The sequence below is a fragment of the Mustela erminea genome, chromosome 16, assembly GCF_009829155.1.
Source record: "Mustela erminea isolate mMusErm1 chromosome 16, mMusErm1.Pri, whole genome shotgun sequence".
NCBI lineage: Eukaryota > Metazoa > Chordata > Mammalia > Carnivora > Mustelidae > Mustela > Mustela erminea.
In genome coordinates, this window is record NC_045629.1 from 51,740,659 (window position 1) to 51,757,854 (window position 17,196).

Sequence of the window (17,196 nt, forward strand, 5' to 3'; positions counted from 1 at the left end):
GGAAAGGTAGAGTGATGTTTTAATAATTAGCTCTTAAATGTCACATATAATATTCTGATTTCCTAAGTTAATTACCTAACCCCAATACTCATTTTTTATCACTACTGAGTAGCTCTTTATATTATTAATAATGAATATTTTCTTAAAACTCTGTTTCTTTTTAGTTTTCATGAGACTGCATTATTTGAATTTTCTTCTTGTAGTAACTCTTCCTCCTTTTCTCAGTAGTCTCCTTTAAATTCCATAGTCATATCTCTTTTTTCTATATATATTCTCTTACCTTGGATTTCAGCAATGCTCTTTTTATAAATGCTACTCAAAACTTTATTAACAGTCCTAATGCCTTTTCCAAGATTCTTTTCTGCATGTATAACTATTTGCCTATGAGGCTGAGAACACTATTATCTCCTCCTTTCCAAACTGGTAAACTTTCTAAATTTCTCTCTGTATAAGTACACTTTTTTTTTACCCCAAAGATCTGACATTTAACATTTGACAGAGAGAGCTTATGCCCCTGCGCCCATACAAGCAGGAGGAGGGGCAGAAAGAGAGAGAAAAGCAGGCTTCCCACTCAGCAGGGAGCTCGATGCAGGGCTCCTTCCCAGGACCCTGAGATCATGACCTGAGCTGAAGGCAGATGCTTAACTAACTGAGCCACCCAGGCACCAATTTGTAGTATACTTTTAACTTCCTGGTGGGCTAATCAAATGTTAAGAGTCATTTATTTCTTCCCTTTTCTTGCTCTTGTATCTGATTACAAATTGTTGTTGGTTCATATTAGAACGTCCCCAGACTCCATTGTTGGAGATTTGCTGTCTACATTGACTACTCTAGTGATCACATCTCAAAGTCCCATCCTTCAAATAGCATCTGTACACTAAACTTCACACATGTCCAGTCAAAACCACTTATTTGTATCTAATTTTTTTATTTTCTACTGCCCACTAGACATCTGTGCTTGGAAATGTAGCAGATATCTTCAGCTAAACATGTCTAAAACTGAACTCCTGATCTTTTCCACCAAACCTGAAGTTATTTAATGACAACTCCATTCTTTCACTGGATTAAAATTTTAAATTTGTTCTTGTCCTTCTCTTTCTCTTATGTCCAACATCAGATCTTGGTCAAAATTGTCCCAGTGCCTCTACCTTCAGAATATGCCCAGATTCTGATTATTTTCCATGTCTCTGTAGCTGTCATCCTGGTTCATCTCTTGCCTGACATACTGCCTTTCTTCTTTCAGTCTATTCTCAGCATGGCAACTGAAGTGATCCTGTTTAAAGAAGATAGGTCATATTTAGTTTCTGCTCAAAATCCTCTAATGAGCTAAAAATCACTCAGATCAAGTGCCAAACATCTTTACAAGGCAACACAAGGCTCCACGTGATTTTCCTCCTTCCTCCAAGTTTCTCTGATCTCTTCCATTGCTCCATTCCTAGCACCCTCTTCTCCCTGCTGTTAGGAACATGTCAGACTGACTCCTATCTTGGGGTCTTCATACTTGTCTTGCAACCCTCCTCTCTCTCTATCCATAGAGCAAAGCATCTGACTTCTTTCAAGTCTTTCTGAAATGCCAGCTTCTCAGTGAGTCCTGTCTTTGCCTGACCCCCTTACATGAAATTGCAAAATGCTTCCCTATCCTGACATTCTGGTTTCCCTTTTCTCTGTATTGTGTTCCCGTTTAACACTTAGTCGCCTTTAAACATATCATATAATTTTTTATTGGGATTTTTGTTGTTTCCATCATTCCACCTGGAATTTAAGGTCCGCAAGGGCAAAGCTTTTTGTTTTGCTTACTGTAGCTCATAGAATAACATGCTCATATAGTCATAAATACTTGTTGAATGAATGATCGTATTGATTTTTTCCCCATGTAGTCTGTGCCCACTACCAGTTAATCATACTCCAACATTGTACCACTAGCTATATGTGGTTATTTATATTTAAATTGATTTAAAATAAATACCTTAAAAATTCAGTTCATCCTTAACACGAGCCAGACTTCAGGGGCTCAGTCGTCATGTGTGTCTAGTGGCTACCATATTGGACAGTGCTGATAGAGAACATTTTTAATCATTCTAGAGAGTTCTGTTGGACAATCTGTTCTATGTTTTGTAGGAGCAATCAATCTTGCTGCAATCTCTCTAACCTTTAGGTCAAATTGTATCCTGCTGTCAGCTTCATCTTCCTTAATTATTATTTTGATCATGAAAGATCAGTGTAGTCTTAGAGCACAGTGAGAGCATCGGGAGGGAGATAGAATTTGCTTTAAATTCCAGGCCCTATACTTGACACTTCATTTAAATTTCTCATTAAATTTCCTAATGTAAATTTCAGTTTCCTGAAATATAAAATGGGGATAATATATTTTTTTAAGGTTTTAGTTATTTGTCAGAGAGAGAGAGAGAGAACACAAGCAGGGGGAGTAGCAGGCAGAGGGAGAAGCAGGGTCCCTACTGAGCAGGGAGCCTGATGTGGGACTCAGTCCCAGGAACCTGGGATCATGATCTGAGCAGAAGGCAGATGCTTAACAGACTGAACCACCCAGGTGCTCCAAAATGGGGATAATCTTTGCAGAATTACAGAGTTGGTTCTTTCACATCATTTATAGATTCCTGAAAAAAACCTTGTGCTCTGCAAAGTCATGTACTAAAAACAACAGGGCATCTGGGAAAACAGGTTAGATCAGACCATTCAAAAGTCATGTAACTTTGTAATTAAAACACTAAAAATGAAAGTACAAGCACAATTTTAAAAGTCATGTTAACTTTTAAGCAATAAAAAGTGTTAACTGTGGAATTTAAAAATAAGGTGAAGGTATCTTGGTGGAAGGAGTATGTCTAGATGGAAAGGAGGATAAGTCTGCAAAGTTATGGTGTCAAAGGAAATATTCATAAAACCAGGAAGAACCCAAGCAAGAAATATTTCTAAGATGGAGGTGTTTTTTTTGTTTTTGTTTTTTTGTTTTTAACAAAAGTGAGCCAAAAGGAAGAACATGGGAGGGATGAGCATCATATGTAATTCTGTATTTCTCTAGCTTTCTGCATCCAGCTGCATTAATGTACTTTGCTTTCAGCTGCTATTGTTGGTAGACGGGGTGGACACTGTTGGTGCTCTAGCCATATCCTCTTTAGTTCAGCTGGTTTACCCATCTCCATGAATGTTGGCGGCTCACAACTAACAGCTGCCCCATTTTCCAGAGAATCGGCCTTAGACAAATGGAAAATAATCCTACTCCCTTCCCACTGGGCGTCTTCAGTTATCACTGGCTAACATTGAAGTACTAAAGTCCAGAACCCTTGCTTGAAAGTCAGAGCACTGGTACAGTTGACATTCCAGAGCCTCCAGTGGAATCAAGCTGACCTCACATTCTTACTTAGTGTCTTCCCATGCCCTGTTCTGCTAATTCCTTTCTCTTGAGACCACTCCTTCAATCATTCATGTGCACCCAGATCTTTTTCTTGCTGTATTCCTTGGGAACGTTATTTCAGATAATACTGCAAAATGGGAACGTGTTGCAAAAAAATCACATATGAGCCAGTACTTTTTCTGACTTATTTCTGAAGCAAGTGTTGTAGCACCCCACTTTGTACAGTCCCTTGCAGAGTTCCTGGCGCATAGTACAAGTCAATAGCAGCCATGGTGATCAGGATGAAGATAATGGTAGTGGGGATAATATCACTTCCTGCCCAGAAATGGTCAGCTTTTTTCCATCACAAGCCTTACCATGTTTTAGACATACACAACTTGGGCCAAACTTACTTTTACTGTTTATTTCCCTACTGCTGCCCCACACTGAATTGTGGTTTTTCTACCAACTTTGAGTTCTTTCTACTATTCTCTCCATCGGTCAAATATCTATTGCCCTCTTTAAAAAAAAATCTATTGCTTTCTAACATTCCTTTGAGTTCTGTCACTTCTAATACATTTTTCTAAGTGTGTCAAATCATTGAGATGTTTTCCTCCTCCAAACTGTCGTGGTTTTAGTCTCAGGCATCTATTGTATCTCAGCCCTGTTGATCACTACAAGAACAACAGTGTACATTGGTACTTCAGATGGTATTCGGGATACTTTCTAATATTGTTTCTTTCTTAGAGAAATAACCATAGACTTTTAGGAATTTTTGTGAAGTTAATAATTTTGAATATTTATAATTGTTGTAAAGTAATTAAAAGCTCTTTTAGTTTATTGAAGGGATGAAAATGTTTTTGGAATAAACTTGCCTCTTTTAGTAAAGATAACTAACTGTATACACAAGTTTTAGCCTAACTAGTACAGTGCCTTGAACATAGTAGCTATCTAAAAATTTGTCATTTATTTTTAATTTAAATGTTTACAAAATATGATGGTATTCTGTTTTATTTCTTATGCTTTACATTTAATATATTCAGAGGCTTTCAACTTCACTAACATTTAGTTGTTTCACTAATGTACAAAATGCAAAAGGACTTAGTGGGTAGCTAATTGTACTTTTAATCTTTGCTCCTTTAGATTATCGACACAATGGTCGAGATCTTCAAAGCTCTACATTATCAGTGCCAGAACAAGTAATGTCATCAAACCATTGTTCACCATCAGGGTCTCCTCACCGAGGAGATGTTATAGGAAGGACTAGATCATGGTCACCCAGTGTCCCTCCTCCACAAAGGTAAGAAACCATATACATTTTATTTGTAGGATGACATTAAAAACCCACCTATCAAAAAGATTCATCAATAATTTCTAAAGGTAAAAACAAATATGTTCTTCAACAACCTAAATATTGAGAGTAATATGAAGTATGGGCTACTTTGGAACTTTGATTGATGTACGTATTCTTTTATGTGAGAGTTCAAAATTATAAAGAAGACCCAGCTTTTCAGTTGCTTATCAATACTTAGCATATCTAGTTAGAGCCAACTAAGTACTCTATTGAATGATAGTTATTGATGCTTTAAGGAATAGGGGGAAATAAACTTTGGGTGGGGTTTTAAAGTGAGGAGCAATCGTGCAAAAAATTAAGGAAAAAACACAGGTTGGGGGAAGAATGTCTTAGAAAATCTGTTTAAATTTTATTTATTTATTTATTTGACAGAGATCACAAGTAGGCAGAGAGGCAGGCAGGGGGGAGGGGGAGCAGGCTCCCTGCTGTGCAGAGAGCCCAATGTAGGGCTCAATCCTAGGACCCTGGGATCATGACCTGAGCTGAAGTCAGAAGCTTTAACCCACTGAGCTACCCAGACGCCCCAGTCTCAGTGGGTTAAAGCCTCTGCCTTTTGCTCCAGTCATTTCTTATTTTTAAAAAGGACATTGAACATTATATCAAAAACCAATGATGTACTATACCTAGGCTAATTGAATTTAAATTTAAAAACTAAAAAAAAAAACAAAAAAGGATGCTTGACTTTTACCAGGGAAAGACTATTTGAACACATCTAAAAAAATAGGCAAAGTTTTAGAATAGATTTATCTGTACCTAACAGAAAACAATAGCAAAAGCTATGTAAGAGGCTTATTCTATCATGAAAAAGAAGTGTGTAAGTTGACAGTCCAGGCCAAGAATGGTAGTTTAAAAAAACTCATCATTGATCATTTATAAAGACTTCAATTTAGATTTTTAAAAAACAGATCATAATCATTTTCCTAAAACAAGTCACACCAATATTATCTGTATGCAACATGCTGAGCTCATTTTCTCCACACAAATTTATTCCTCCTCCTGCATTGCATCAAAAAATCATTGTTGGAAACCTGGGCAACATCCATTAATAATTTTCATAATCCTTATCTGTATCCTCATTGCTACCATGTTTATGTTTATCTCTGTTATAGCAGCAGTCTCCTAACTTCACTGTCAGCCTCCAGTTGAAATGTATCCCATTAGCCTGAGGTGCAATTAGTTAAAACAGAAAACTTGAACTTGACATTAGAGTGATTTCTGTCTTTTTCTACTTTATTAATAAACCTCATTTTTTAGTGTATTGTATGATTATGGTCTATTAATACATTTAATGGGTTTTGCTGTTTCAGTCGGAATGTGGAACAGGGGCTTCGAGGGACACGCTCTGCTGCTGGACATTATAATACAATTAGCCGAATGGATAGACATCGTGTCATGGATGACCATTATTCTCCAGAGAGAGACAGGTAAATAGGATTAAATACTATTGGATCTTACTGTAATCACTGCCTTCAGGAGGAAGGTATAACCATAAAATATTTTCATCTGGAACTTGGATATTTGTTATCTTAGCTTCTAACCCCATTTCTTTAACAATGCCTACATGTGTTCTCAGGACCATCCTGTAAAAAAATAAGACAAGCAAGAAAAACCTTTTCTTTACTTTAAAAATAAAATCATCTTGCTCTTGTAGTTTTGGTCCTTTGTTACATCAAACCAGTTAAGCTAGTGAGTTTGCACATGAGGTTATAAGGATAATTATAAGGAAAATAGACATTTTATTATTTTCATGTTATCATAACCAATCACTACATGTAAACATACTTCATGAGACAAGAGATTTAGTCTTTTGCATTCATCAGGGAAGCCAGTGTGACATTTTGTATATAAAAGTATTGACACAAGTCTGGTTTGTTTAGGAAACAGACACAAAAACTGATTCATGAAGAGGTTTTTCCTCATGCCTTTTCAGTAAACCTTTTAAGTATCTTAAAGAATTATGCTTGTTGATTGCTGTATTTGGAGGAATTCTCCAAATTTTCTCCATTAAATATGACATACTTGGAAAGAACATATATTTCAGTGCATTAATCACATTAGTTACTGCTAATTTGTTTTTAAGTTAAACAAATTGGTTAACCCTTGAATTCATGGTTTGGTTCTATATAAAATAAAAAATGCTATGGTATTTCCCGCACACTGTCAAATAGGCTTGAAATAAGGATTAGCAAAGAAAGCTTAGTTTCCTGTTCAGAGAATATTATGATAAAATAACAAGGGAATGCAGAAGTCTCTTTGTATGGGACCTAAAGCAATTTTATTAGAACATCTTAAATCAACTGACTTGAGAAGTTCCCAATACTTATCACTGTCAATATTTATAAATTTATTTGTTCTCACCTAAATCTAGGACTATACTCAATTTGGGCTTATAATTTCATTGTGTTAAGTATACTTTTCCAAAAGAAAAGATAGGGAACATCTATCCTAATCTTCAATAGTGTCAAACAAGTATTATTAGCTTTTGTGTCTGAGATCTAAGAAGAAATAAGAAGTTATTAAATTAATATCTTTATTAATTGTTAAATGAAAGTTAATATGGTATTTTATTTTTTATTTGCTTAACCTTTTCACAGTGACCTGTGTCTTTAACGGTAATTATAGGTGTGGTATCTATATAAATCAATTTATATCAAGTAGATACTAGTGAAAGGAAGATGAACCGTACGGGCATGATCAGGAGTTGGAAGAAGTCATATTAGGGTGGTTGAATGAATACTTTTATTACATTATAGAAAATTAATAAATTTTGATCATCTCTGGAAATTATTTACATAGTAATTCATAAAGTCCTTGTTTTTTGAAAGTTTGTCAAAGCAGTGATGAAAGAAAAAAGTCTGAAATGACTTTAAATCTTTCAAGTTTTCACAAAGTTTGTCTTTAGATTAAAAATGGACTTAATATTTTCTCTGAAAATAATATGGTCTAAATTTTGCAGTAAGGAATATAATAAAATTAACTTCTAGAATTATATTCACCAACAAAAATACTCACCATCATGTCAAACACATAATAATTTATCAGTATTTTAAGACATTGGCCACAGCATTAATGATAAGAAGACTTGCTTTTAGTTCTTTGGTATATAACTAACATAGTCATAACTGACATGTCATTATATTTTTTCTTATTTACTGTACAACTTTATGATTCTTTTCGTTTGACAAAAATGTTCAAGTAATTCAGAAGTTTTGGAGGAATTTGACCTCTGGGGTTTCATCACTTTTTTAGAGTGCTGTAGATTACCAAATCATAATTACTCCTAATTATGAGCTGTCTTAAATTTTTTTTTAAATAACTAAAATAGAATTTCTTTTAACTAGAACTATAAAACTATTTCTAATGTTATTTATGAGTTATCTGTGTAAACATTACTTATTAACATGAGGGATCAAAAGTCAAAAAGTACAATAGTATCCATGTTAGGTAGTCTATCATATTATTAAACAATGCATTCTTTAATTTGTGTTTTATTCCTTATATTCTAAATATTCTAAAAGATTTTCAATACTCGAATGCATGTGAAGACAACTGTAATTTTAATGCACTCTTTAGGAGGTAAGAATAGAACTCTTACAGTGAATTTTCATGAATAGTGTTTTATATAGTCAATCCTTTGATTAAAAAGCCTTAATGAGAATTTCCTTGGAGACAGTAAGTAAAATTTAGGCATTTTGAGTGGTGCATTAACTTTTCTTGTCAACAATAAATGGTGCATTGGACCTGAAGAGTATTTTATTGAATATACTTGCTGGCCATGTTTCTTTGGGAAAATTAACGTCTTTGACACTCGATTTCCTTATCTATAAAATTAGAATGTTAGTACCAACTTTATAGGGTTGTTGTGTAGATTAAATAACATAGCACCTCAAGTTGCATAATACATATTCAGAAAATGTGCCTTATCCTTAACATTTTAAAGGATCTTGTGGCTTGCAAGTAACAAGCACATCTTAATGTACTTATTAACTAAACAGAAATGAGAAATCAGTTAATACAGGTATTTTTTTAAAAGCTTTGTAGAGAGTATAGAACACGAGTTAGACCTTGAAAAAAAAAGCTTATTTAGGCAAGACTAAGACATAGGTACAGAGGCAGAACACACATATATCAGAAAGACTCAGTGTGAAGGATGAAGGACTTGGGACATACTGGAAAGTAGTGCATGAAGATAATGGCTTTTACATTGGCTGCACTGGTGAGAAATGATGCTATTTCGCATCAGTTTGTAGTGCCTAGCTAAACTTAAGTGGTATAAGAAGGAGATAATAGTGTTCATATCCTTTTCTTATAGGTATGTTAAAAAGAATTATATATTAGATGCCTGGGCAACTCAGTTAAGCAGCGGCCTTTGGCTCAGGTCATGGTCCCAGAGTCCTAGGATCCAGCCCTGCATTGGGTTCCCTGCTCAGTGGGAAGCTTGCTTCTCCCTCTTCCTCTGGCCTCCCTTTGCTTATGTGCTTTCTCTCTCTTTTGGGGGCAGGGAGGGGGGAGATATATATATATATATATAAACTTGATTGGATATATCTCTGCACATCTCACTCTATTATCATAGTCAAAATCCTATTCTGTGTGGTTTTTTTTAAGATTTTATTTATTTATTTGAGCGAAAGTGACAGAGAATGTGAGAGGGGAGAGATTCAAAGGGAGAAGCAGAAGCATGATCCCAGGACTCTGGAATCATGACCTGAGACAAGCCAGTTGCTTAACCAACTGAGCCACCCAGGCGCCCCAAAATCCTATTCTATTTTGAAAAGAAAGTAGATTTTTTACAAGTGATTCAGAAACTTGGATGCAGGGTTATTAGCTAAAATGATGAATTATAATGGTAAATCCTGGTAACTACAACTAGGAACATAGTTTTTTTGGGGCAACCTATGTGGCTTTGGTATTAGAAACCATTTCAAGAGTTTATTTGTTTACATGAGTTAATTTACTATTAGAATAAGAATTAGAATAAGATTAAGAATTTACTATTAGAATAAGAATAAGAAGAATTAGAATTATAATAAGAATGCTATTAGAATAAGAAGAATAGAATAAGAATTAGAATAAGAATAAGAATATTTCTGTAACATATCAGAGATACCATGCGGCAGTCATTTTTATGTCTATCCTGGATGCCAACATGTATTGGATACATTTAATTCTATGCAGTATACCATTAGTATAATAAAAAAATACAATTAACACTGGCCTAAGATACGTTACTTCATAAGCTTTTTTCTTTTGTGCATTCAATTAATACATTTATATTCTAAAAAGAAAAATGTCATATTATATGAATCTCTAGGATACCTCACACACTTATGCCTATTTCTTACTTTTATCAGCCAACCAGCTATGAGAAAGTGTCAAAATTACCCATAACTATTTAGTCTTCTTGGTTCTTTTAGTTATCAACTATAAGGGGAACATATCTCTGAAAGTTTGAAAATACAGAGAAAGTAAATGTAAAAAAGAAAATTCACTTTACAAAAATAATACATTTTATTATATTTCAGGAGTATGTTTTAACATAGTTAAATCATACTGAGTATATTTTAGGAACTATAAAGAAGCAAAACATTAACAATACTAAAGACACAGAGCGTAAAGTTTTGCAGTAAGCTGAGATTGTTGGAAACTTTGTTTACAAAAACTATAGGTTATTTAAGGATGAGTTATTATATTTCTTCCTTTAGCAGTCTCTTTTGTTTGGTGGTTTCTGAAAGGGGGCATTCAGGCTCATCTGATATAATGGAAGGATAATTCATTATAAATACAATTTTGTTCTATCTTTAAAGTTTACATTTCTTAATAAGAATCAAAGTGTGTCTAGAAATTAGATCAGTAATCCAGTTCAATTATTTGAATAGTGAAATTTGTCATTATTATTTTTGAAACTGTAACTTTTTTTCACTTTTTAAAATTTAGTAATTTTTTTAGTTTTTCTTTTATAATGAATTACTTCTCTGCTCAATTTTTTAAAATTTTCAAAGAGTTTGGATAAATTGCAATTTTTAACCCAATTTTTTAAGTCATGAAGTGTATTCATGACAGTATGGTTTGCTTAGGTTTTATAATTCCATTGATTTTTGAAGAAAAGCAAGAATGATTTAATTGAGAAGAGTAAATGAAATGTTTTTAAGTTGTACCAAGTGGATGTGGCAGAGGACCTTAGGTGCATCTCTGGCTCTTAGGTGGATTTTACTACCAAAACAATGGTTAATTTTATGTTATATTTTCTTCGATGTATTTTTATAGTTTTCAACAGAATCTCAAGGGGGATCATGACCAGATTGGATTAAGAGGTATAACATGGCTATAGACAGTAAGGATTTGACTCACATAATTATTGAGGTAAAAAGGGCCAACTACCTGCTCTGTGCAAGCTGGAGCCCATGAAATGATGGTATAATTCAGTCCAAGTCTGAAGGCTTGAGAACCAAGGTGGCCAGTGTCATAAATTCCCCCAGTTGGAGGGCCAGAGAGATAAGAGATGTCCAGCTCTAAAGTGAGGCAGGAAAAAGGGAGGAATTCATCCTTTTTCCTACCTGTGTTTTGTTGAGCCTCTCACCAGATTCTATGGTGCTCACGCAGATTGAGGAGGGCAATCTATTGAGTGCACTGATTCAAATGCTAATAGCACACCTCAGCCCCTCACAGACATACCCAGAAATAACCTTAAATGTGAGCACCCCTTGGGCCAAATTAACTTGTCATAAAAAGGGAAATAAAACAAACTGATGTTTGATAAAGTTGATCCTTGCTTAATGTTTTCTTTGGCTTTATAGAGACAAAATTAACTATAAGACACCTCAAGGAAAATAATAGAAATTGATGATGATATATATGTTCTGTGAATTTGGAATTTTTAATAGGTTTTGAAGTTTACATATTTTTATTGCTCAAGTAATTTTCAGAGAAGATCTATTTGTTCTGTGCAATAAATCCTAACATCACAATTGTTGGGTATTACTCCTACTCTTTGTAATGCCAGGAATGTCTTTTTCGAATACTGTTTTAGTTTTTATTTTAATACTACATAGGTTTGTAATGTTCTGTTTACATCTCTAGAAGTTTCTTTGATTATGTGAACCATTGCTCTCTTTGGAGGGTAGGCTCACCAGGAAAATAGTGTAATTCTGTTTTTACTTTTTAGTTCAATCCAAAATGTATTTACTGAGAGTGTCAGCATGAAGATTTAAAATAGACATTTAAAATAGATATTATCCTGGCCTAAACAAACAGATGATCCAACTAATTATACCAACTCATAGATACCAACTAATCATATAAAATACCAACTAATTATAAAGCATGGAAGCCTGTCAGGCCCAAGCATAATATTATTGGAATAGATTGGAGAGAAATTACTTGCTTGAGTAGTTGAAAAAAAGCTTCAGAGGGAAGTGAGACTAGAGGTTGAGAAGAATTTTCAAAGGCAATAAAAAGGAAGATAATGGCGTTCTTGGCAGAGTGATAAGCATGAGCAGTCTCAGAGTCAGGAAAGTATGAGATATATTTATAGAATCTTAGGTGGTCTGGCATACCCACAAAGAAAGTTGTAGTATGGGAAGTAATTGGATATGAAGATTGAAGTAGTTTAGAACTTAATTTCTATGCCGTTTTAAGGAATACGTACTTGCTTTTGATCTGTGAAACCCATTAAGGGTTTTAAGCAAAGTACCTGCATGATCAACAGCATAATTTGTAATTGTCTTGCTTGTAGACAGTGTGGAGAGTGGACTGGATCAGGAAAGGGATCAGAAGGAGGGGGGACAATAGGTTATTTCAGTAGACATGGTAAATCTGATTGAAGGTAGTAGCAGGAGAAAAGGGAAAAAGAGATAAACCTGAGTTATTTAAGCAACAACTAGCAAGGGGTATAAATCAATTAAAGGTGGAAAATAAGGAAAGTGGAGGAATTAAATTATGAGACCTGTAAACCTTGGCTCGTTACGTAGATATTTCAATCTTTCGTTAAAACTGGGATTACACAAAGAGGAATCGCTACAGCATTATATTAACTTTCAAAGGAAGGTTAAAGAATTATATTTGAAACTAGAGGGTCTTTTAGAGATCAGAGAGATCATGGGTCCTTGATTCTGAAGAGGAACCTGAGAGACTGCTGTGGTGGGTAAGGAATGACGCCAGATGGATAGGGACTTGTCTTCTTACTGCCTCTTTAGCCAGAGTCATTCTGATTTTATTGGCTTTCTGATGATTGGCTTTACATAAAAATTTGTTCCCAAAAAGCAGTGGTCTTCTGATCAAAAAGAAGGTTTGAAACTACTTGCTCCAGCCCCCTCATTTCACAAATGCAGTACCAGGCGTCCAAATAGGCGAGTATCTTGCTCAAACCTCAAAATTAACATGTGTTTTTCTGAAGTGTCTACACGACAGTCAGGCAGCCATGTGGAAAGCCCAGGAAGCAGCTGGAAATGTGCTGTGAAACCCAAAGGAAAAATGAAAGCTTAAGAAAGTGAGAGTTCACACTATAAAGGAAATGATATAATCCAGAAAGAATGTGTTGGAATATAAAGAAGTTTGAAGAACCCATCCTGGGAAACCACTGCCTTTAAAGGAATAAAGAGAAAGAGACTCCAGCAAATGAAATGGGTCAAGAAGCAGTTAGATGGGTGGGGAACCAGGCTGTATGTGTCAATGTTAAGAGCCTGGATTTTGGATTAAGGAAGCCCTGAGTTTGAAACCCAGTCCAGCTACTCCCTACATGACCCTCACAGCCTCAGTTTTTCTGTCCGTGGCAATACTAGAACCTACCTTAAAGAGTTGTTATGAGAAATAAATGAGATAAAGTAGACAAAGCTTTAATGGAGTACTCCTCACCTCATCAAGCGTTACGTAAATACTATTATTAATGGCTTGAGAGAATCATGTTTCAAAAACCAAGAGAAGAGAGAGTGTCAAGAAACAGAGGTTGAAAATCAATGTGTAGCTCCATAGAGAAGGGTAATATGATGAAGATCAAGAAGTTAAAGGATTTTTCAGGATTTCACAGGTAGCATTCATAGGCTAGCTTCCAGAAAATGGTAGAGGCTGAAAGTCACATTATATACAGCGAACTTCAAGCTTAAATGAGAAGTGAGGATGTGGTGACGAGAATTGTAGGTATGGCTAAGATGTTGTACGATGAAAGGAAGGTCAGAGACAGGCAAGGGCTTGAGAGGAAGGCGAGGTTAGTGAAGGGTTTATTTTTAGGATTAAGTGCTGTTCCGGAATGGAAGGCATGATGAGATAATAAGGAAGGAAGGAAGGTCATGTGGAAAATTAGGATTACAAGTAGAGGAGTTTCTTCCTTTGGCACAAAAGAAAATGACAAGTGAAGATATAAGTATAGGTACTCTGGATTTAGTGGTAGAAATATGACAGTCGAGAGAATTCCAAATTGGTTTCCTTTTTTTAAAACTGAGACGTCATGATCATCTGCCAAAATTAAGTGTGTTGGCATGAAAGGTTTGAAGGAAACAGAAAAGTTTCAGTTAGTGCTGTGGGAAGACGAGGAGCCACTAGAGGTGGGTGAAAAGGTCAGCATGCTGCTTCGATGGTTTGTGATAGTCATGAGGCATGAAGTGCAGCCCAGGCCACAGTAGGTAATAATCATGTACTAAACATAGTGGATGGAAAAATGGATAGCATCCAATGAACCTAATAAATAAAAGTAATAACCAATTCAAGACAGTTTATTCCTTACTAAATGGAATTTTAAGCCCTTTAATAATTTTTACTTATTCATGATCAAAGAAGAAATAATTATCTTGTAAAATCTCCTGTCTGTATTAGAAATTACCTCTTTAATTATTTTCTTTTTAAACTTTCTTGTTATTTTATTATTTTTCTCTTTCCATCTTTCCTCCTCAAAAGGGAAAGCAACGCTGTTTTGTATAACATTTTATAGATGGTGCTAGAGATGTTTGAGTGATAACCGATAAGATTTTATTTTGAAATATGATTTGTTTAAATCTTGATTTGCTATGTTTTTCTTGGGTTTATTTTGGAATACTTGGACTATGTTAACCTTTAGCCCTGCCATATTACAATGGACATTGGGAGGAAAGAGCAAGCTTTCTAGTAACGATTTTCATTTGCTTTGCTTACTATCTGCTTATCTTTTTTGAATTTCACTTTTTAAAATTAAACTATACCTTTTCATTTCTTTCCTGAGTCTCATTTATATTCTTGTTTCTGCCATGCTTGCAGTCATTTTCTTACTCTACCTCGCTCCAGATACAGTCAGAACATTGAACATCATCACAGGGATGGCAGGTATATTTTTCTTACAATTAAGTCTGTTCGTAGAATTGCATGTGCCTGTCTAATGATATGATATAATTCACTTCTATTTCTGCTTTTGATATAGACATATACGATTATTCATGAAATACAAAAATATTATCCTTACTATATAAATAATAGAAAATAAAGCATATGTAAAGACTTTAATTGTAATAAGATGTCAAAAACTTAGCTTCCCTTTAATGAGCTAGTATCATCTCTGTTGACTCTAAAAATTTAGTTCACCAGGCTTTACAGTTAACCCTTGATTACCTAGAAGGATAGAATAAAAGTATTTTAATAAATGAATTGCATTTGACTGACCACCTTCATAATTATGTATCTAGACATCACTGGTTTTTACATATCTTGACAATCTGCTTCCCCACCTCCCCCTCCCCCCTACTGTTGAGGAGTCAGTCCTGGAAGTGCTTAGGTTGAACTGATCAGTTTATAGTTTACCTTGTCGAAGGTGGATGCGATCTACTCCAATTGGTCATAGATGATCCATGGAGAACATTGAGTCTGTGGGAAAATCTTTGTCCATTTCTACTTTAACACCATTCTCCTTATATTGAAGGGAAGTATCAGTTACTTGGCATTTAACTGAAGGAAGGATGAACTAGAAAGAGAAAGGAAACAATTTCTCTAAAAGCTTTTGGTTTCTCCAGGCTTTCTGTAGCTTTAGGGATCTGAGTCAGTTCTGTGATACTCTGAGGCCCTGCAGGCAGAGAAGAGAATGGCAGCGATAATGTGGTAGAGGGTTCGGGGAGTATAGATAAAGAATTAAATGCTGTACTCAGTTGTTTCCGAGTGATCTGGGTTATGTGTGACCACTTTTGTACTATTCATTTAATTCATTAAGAGTTATTAATAAAAGAGTTTAAAAAAATAATTAAAACTAATGGGTAAATTCCTAAGGATCAAATTCGTGTAGATAACGTAGAAGGAAACATAAGAGATAATACCAACAATAGATTGCTGACGATGTAAGTTTTGTGATGTCTTTAAGTAAATATTCCTTCCAGTTTATTACAGGTAGTGATTATTGCTGTATTTTATTGTCTTTTGCATCTTCTCAATCTCTCTTCTGTTATTTTGTTTTGATACTAAATAATTCTTTTTTAATTTTTACTTTTGCTATGTATTACATTCTATTTTGGGTTTGCAGCAATTATACAATTACCTTACAAAAATGTAAGGAAGTAGTTCTGTAACTCTCCCTATAATTGACCACGACCTTTCTTAAAGTGGGCCACATGATGAGACATTACTGATTATAGGCTTAATTCTAATTACGCTGGTATATCTTCATTTAAATGTAAGTTAAAATCTTGCACCACATTAGTTTTTTTTTTATATTCTACTCATCTTAGTTACAATAAGTAGATTGCTTCATGTTTATTTTTTCAATGAGCCAACATGCTAGAATCAGTTCTTAATCAGCTCTCAGTTGATTATCAATTTCATGTACTTATTCAAATTCTGAACCCTAGCCTAGCTGGCCTATTTTGCGAGATTATATTTCTGAATTGCCTTTTATGCTATGATTTATTTTGTGGTCAGGAAATACACTATCATTAAAGTTTATTTTAAAGTAAGACTCAGTTAAGAAAATCAGTTTTAGAAGGCAAGTAATCAAGTGTCTTACCGTAAGATTTGCCATCAATTGCCCGATTCTAGTGTGTGAGACTACTGTGTACCTACTCCCAGACAAACTGGGTGGATTTTGTAAGAATAAAATTCTTTAGCCTTTAAAAATACTATCTTTTGTCATCATCAGTTTGATATACCAAGAAGAATGTGTGCACATTTCAAAGCATAATGATAAAATGGCACCCATGAGTCTACTACCCAAACCGAAAGCCAGAATACATGATTTTACTTACTGCATCTATCTGTAGAATCTTTGCTTATTGAATCCGTATGCCTCTTTCACAGAAGTAGTTAACATAATACTCATTTTCAGTTTAATGTCTCCTTCCTTTGCTTTTTTAAAAGTGACTTTGTCATTTGTTTTCACTCTGGTAACTTTCTGAGATACTTAGTCTTTCTGACCCTCACCTCAATCCACTATGAGATTCTAGGATTATTGAGGGTATAATCAGGTATCCATTCTCCTATGTTTATTACCATAATGTTCTAGGTGTCTTGTCTTTAACCCCTGTACCTTTGTATGTCATGCAACTGAGCA

General features: G+C 34.7%; 1 protein-coding gene across 44 annotated transcripts in view; it reads left to right on the forward strand.

The window, feature by feature from the left end:
* RIMS2 (regulating synaptic membrane exocytosis 2) overlaps window positions 1-17,196 on the forward strand; it is a 594,152-nt gene that overhangs the window by 365,226 nt on the left and 211,730 nt on the right. For 22 of the 44 annotated variants that reach the window (XM_032316364.1, XM_032316365.1, XM_032316366.1 and 19 more), the window contains 3 exons: window positions 4,493-4,649; window positions 6,011-6,127; window positions 14,928-14,993. In XM_032316364.1, the coding sequence (XP_032172255.1) occupies window positions 4,493-4,649; window positions 6,011-6,127; window positions 14,928-14,993 (340 nt within the window). The remainder of the gene's footprint in view (window positions 1-4,492; window positions 4,650-6,010; window positions 6,128-14,927; window positions 14,994-17,196) is intronic. The other 22 variants (XM_032316370.1, XM_032316374.1, XM_032316372.1 and 19 more) reach the window with 1 other exon arrangement.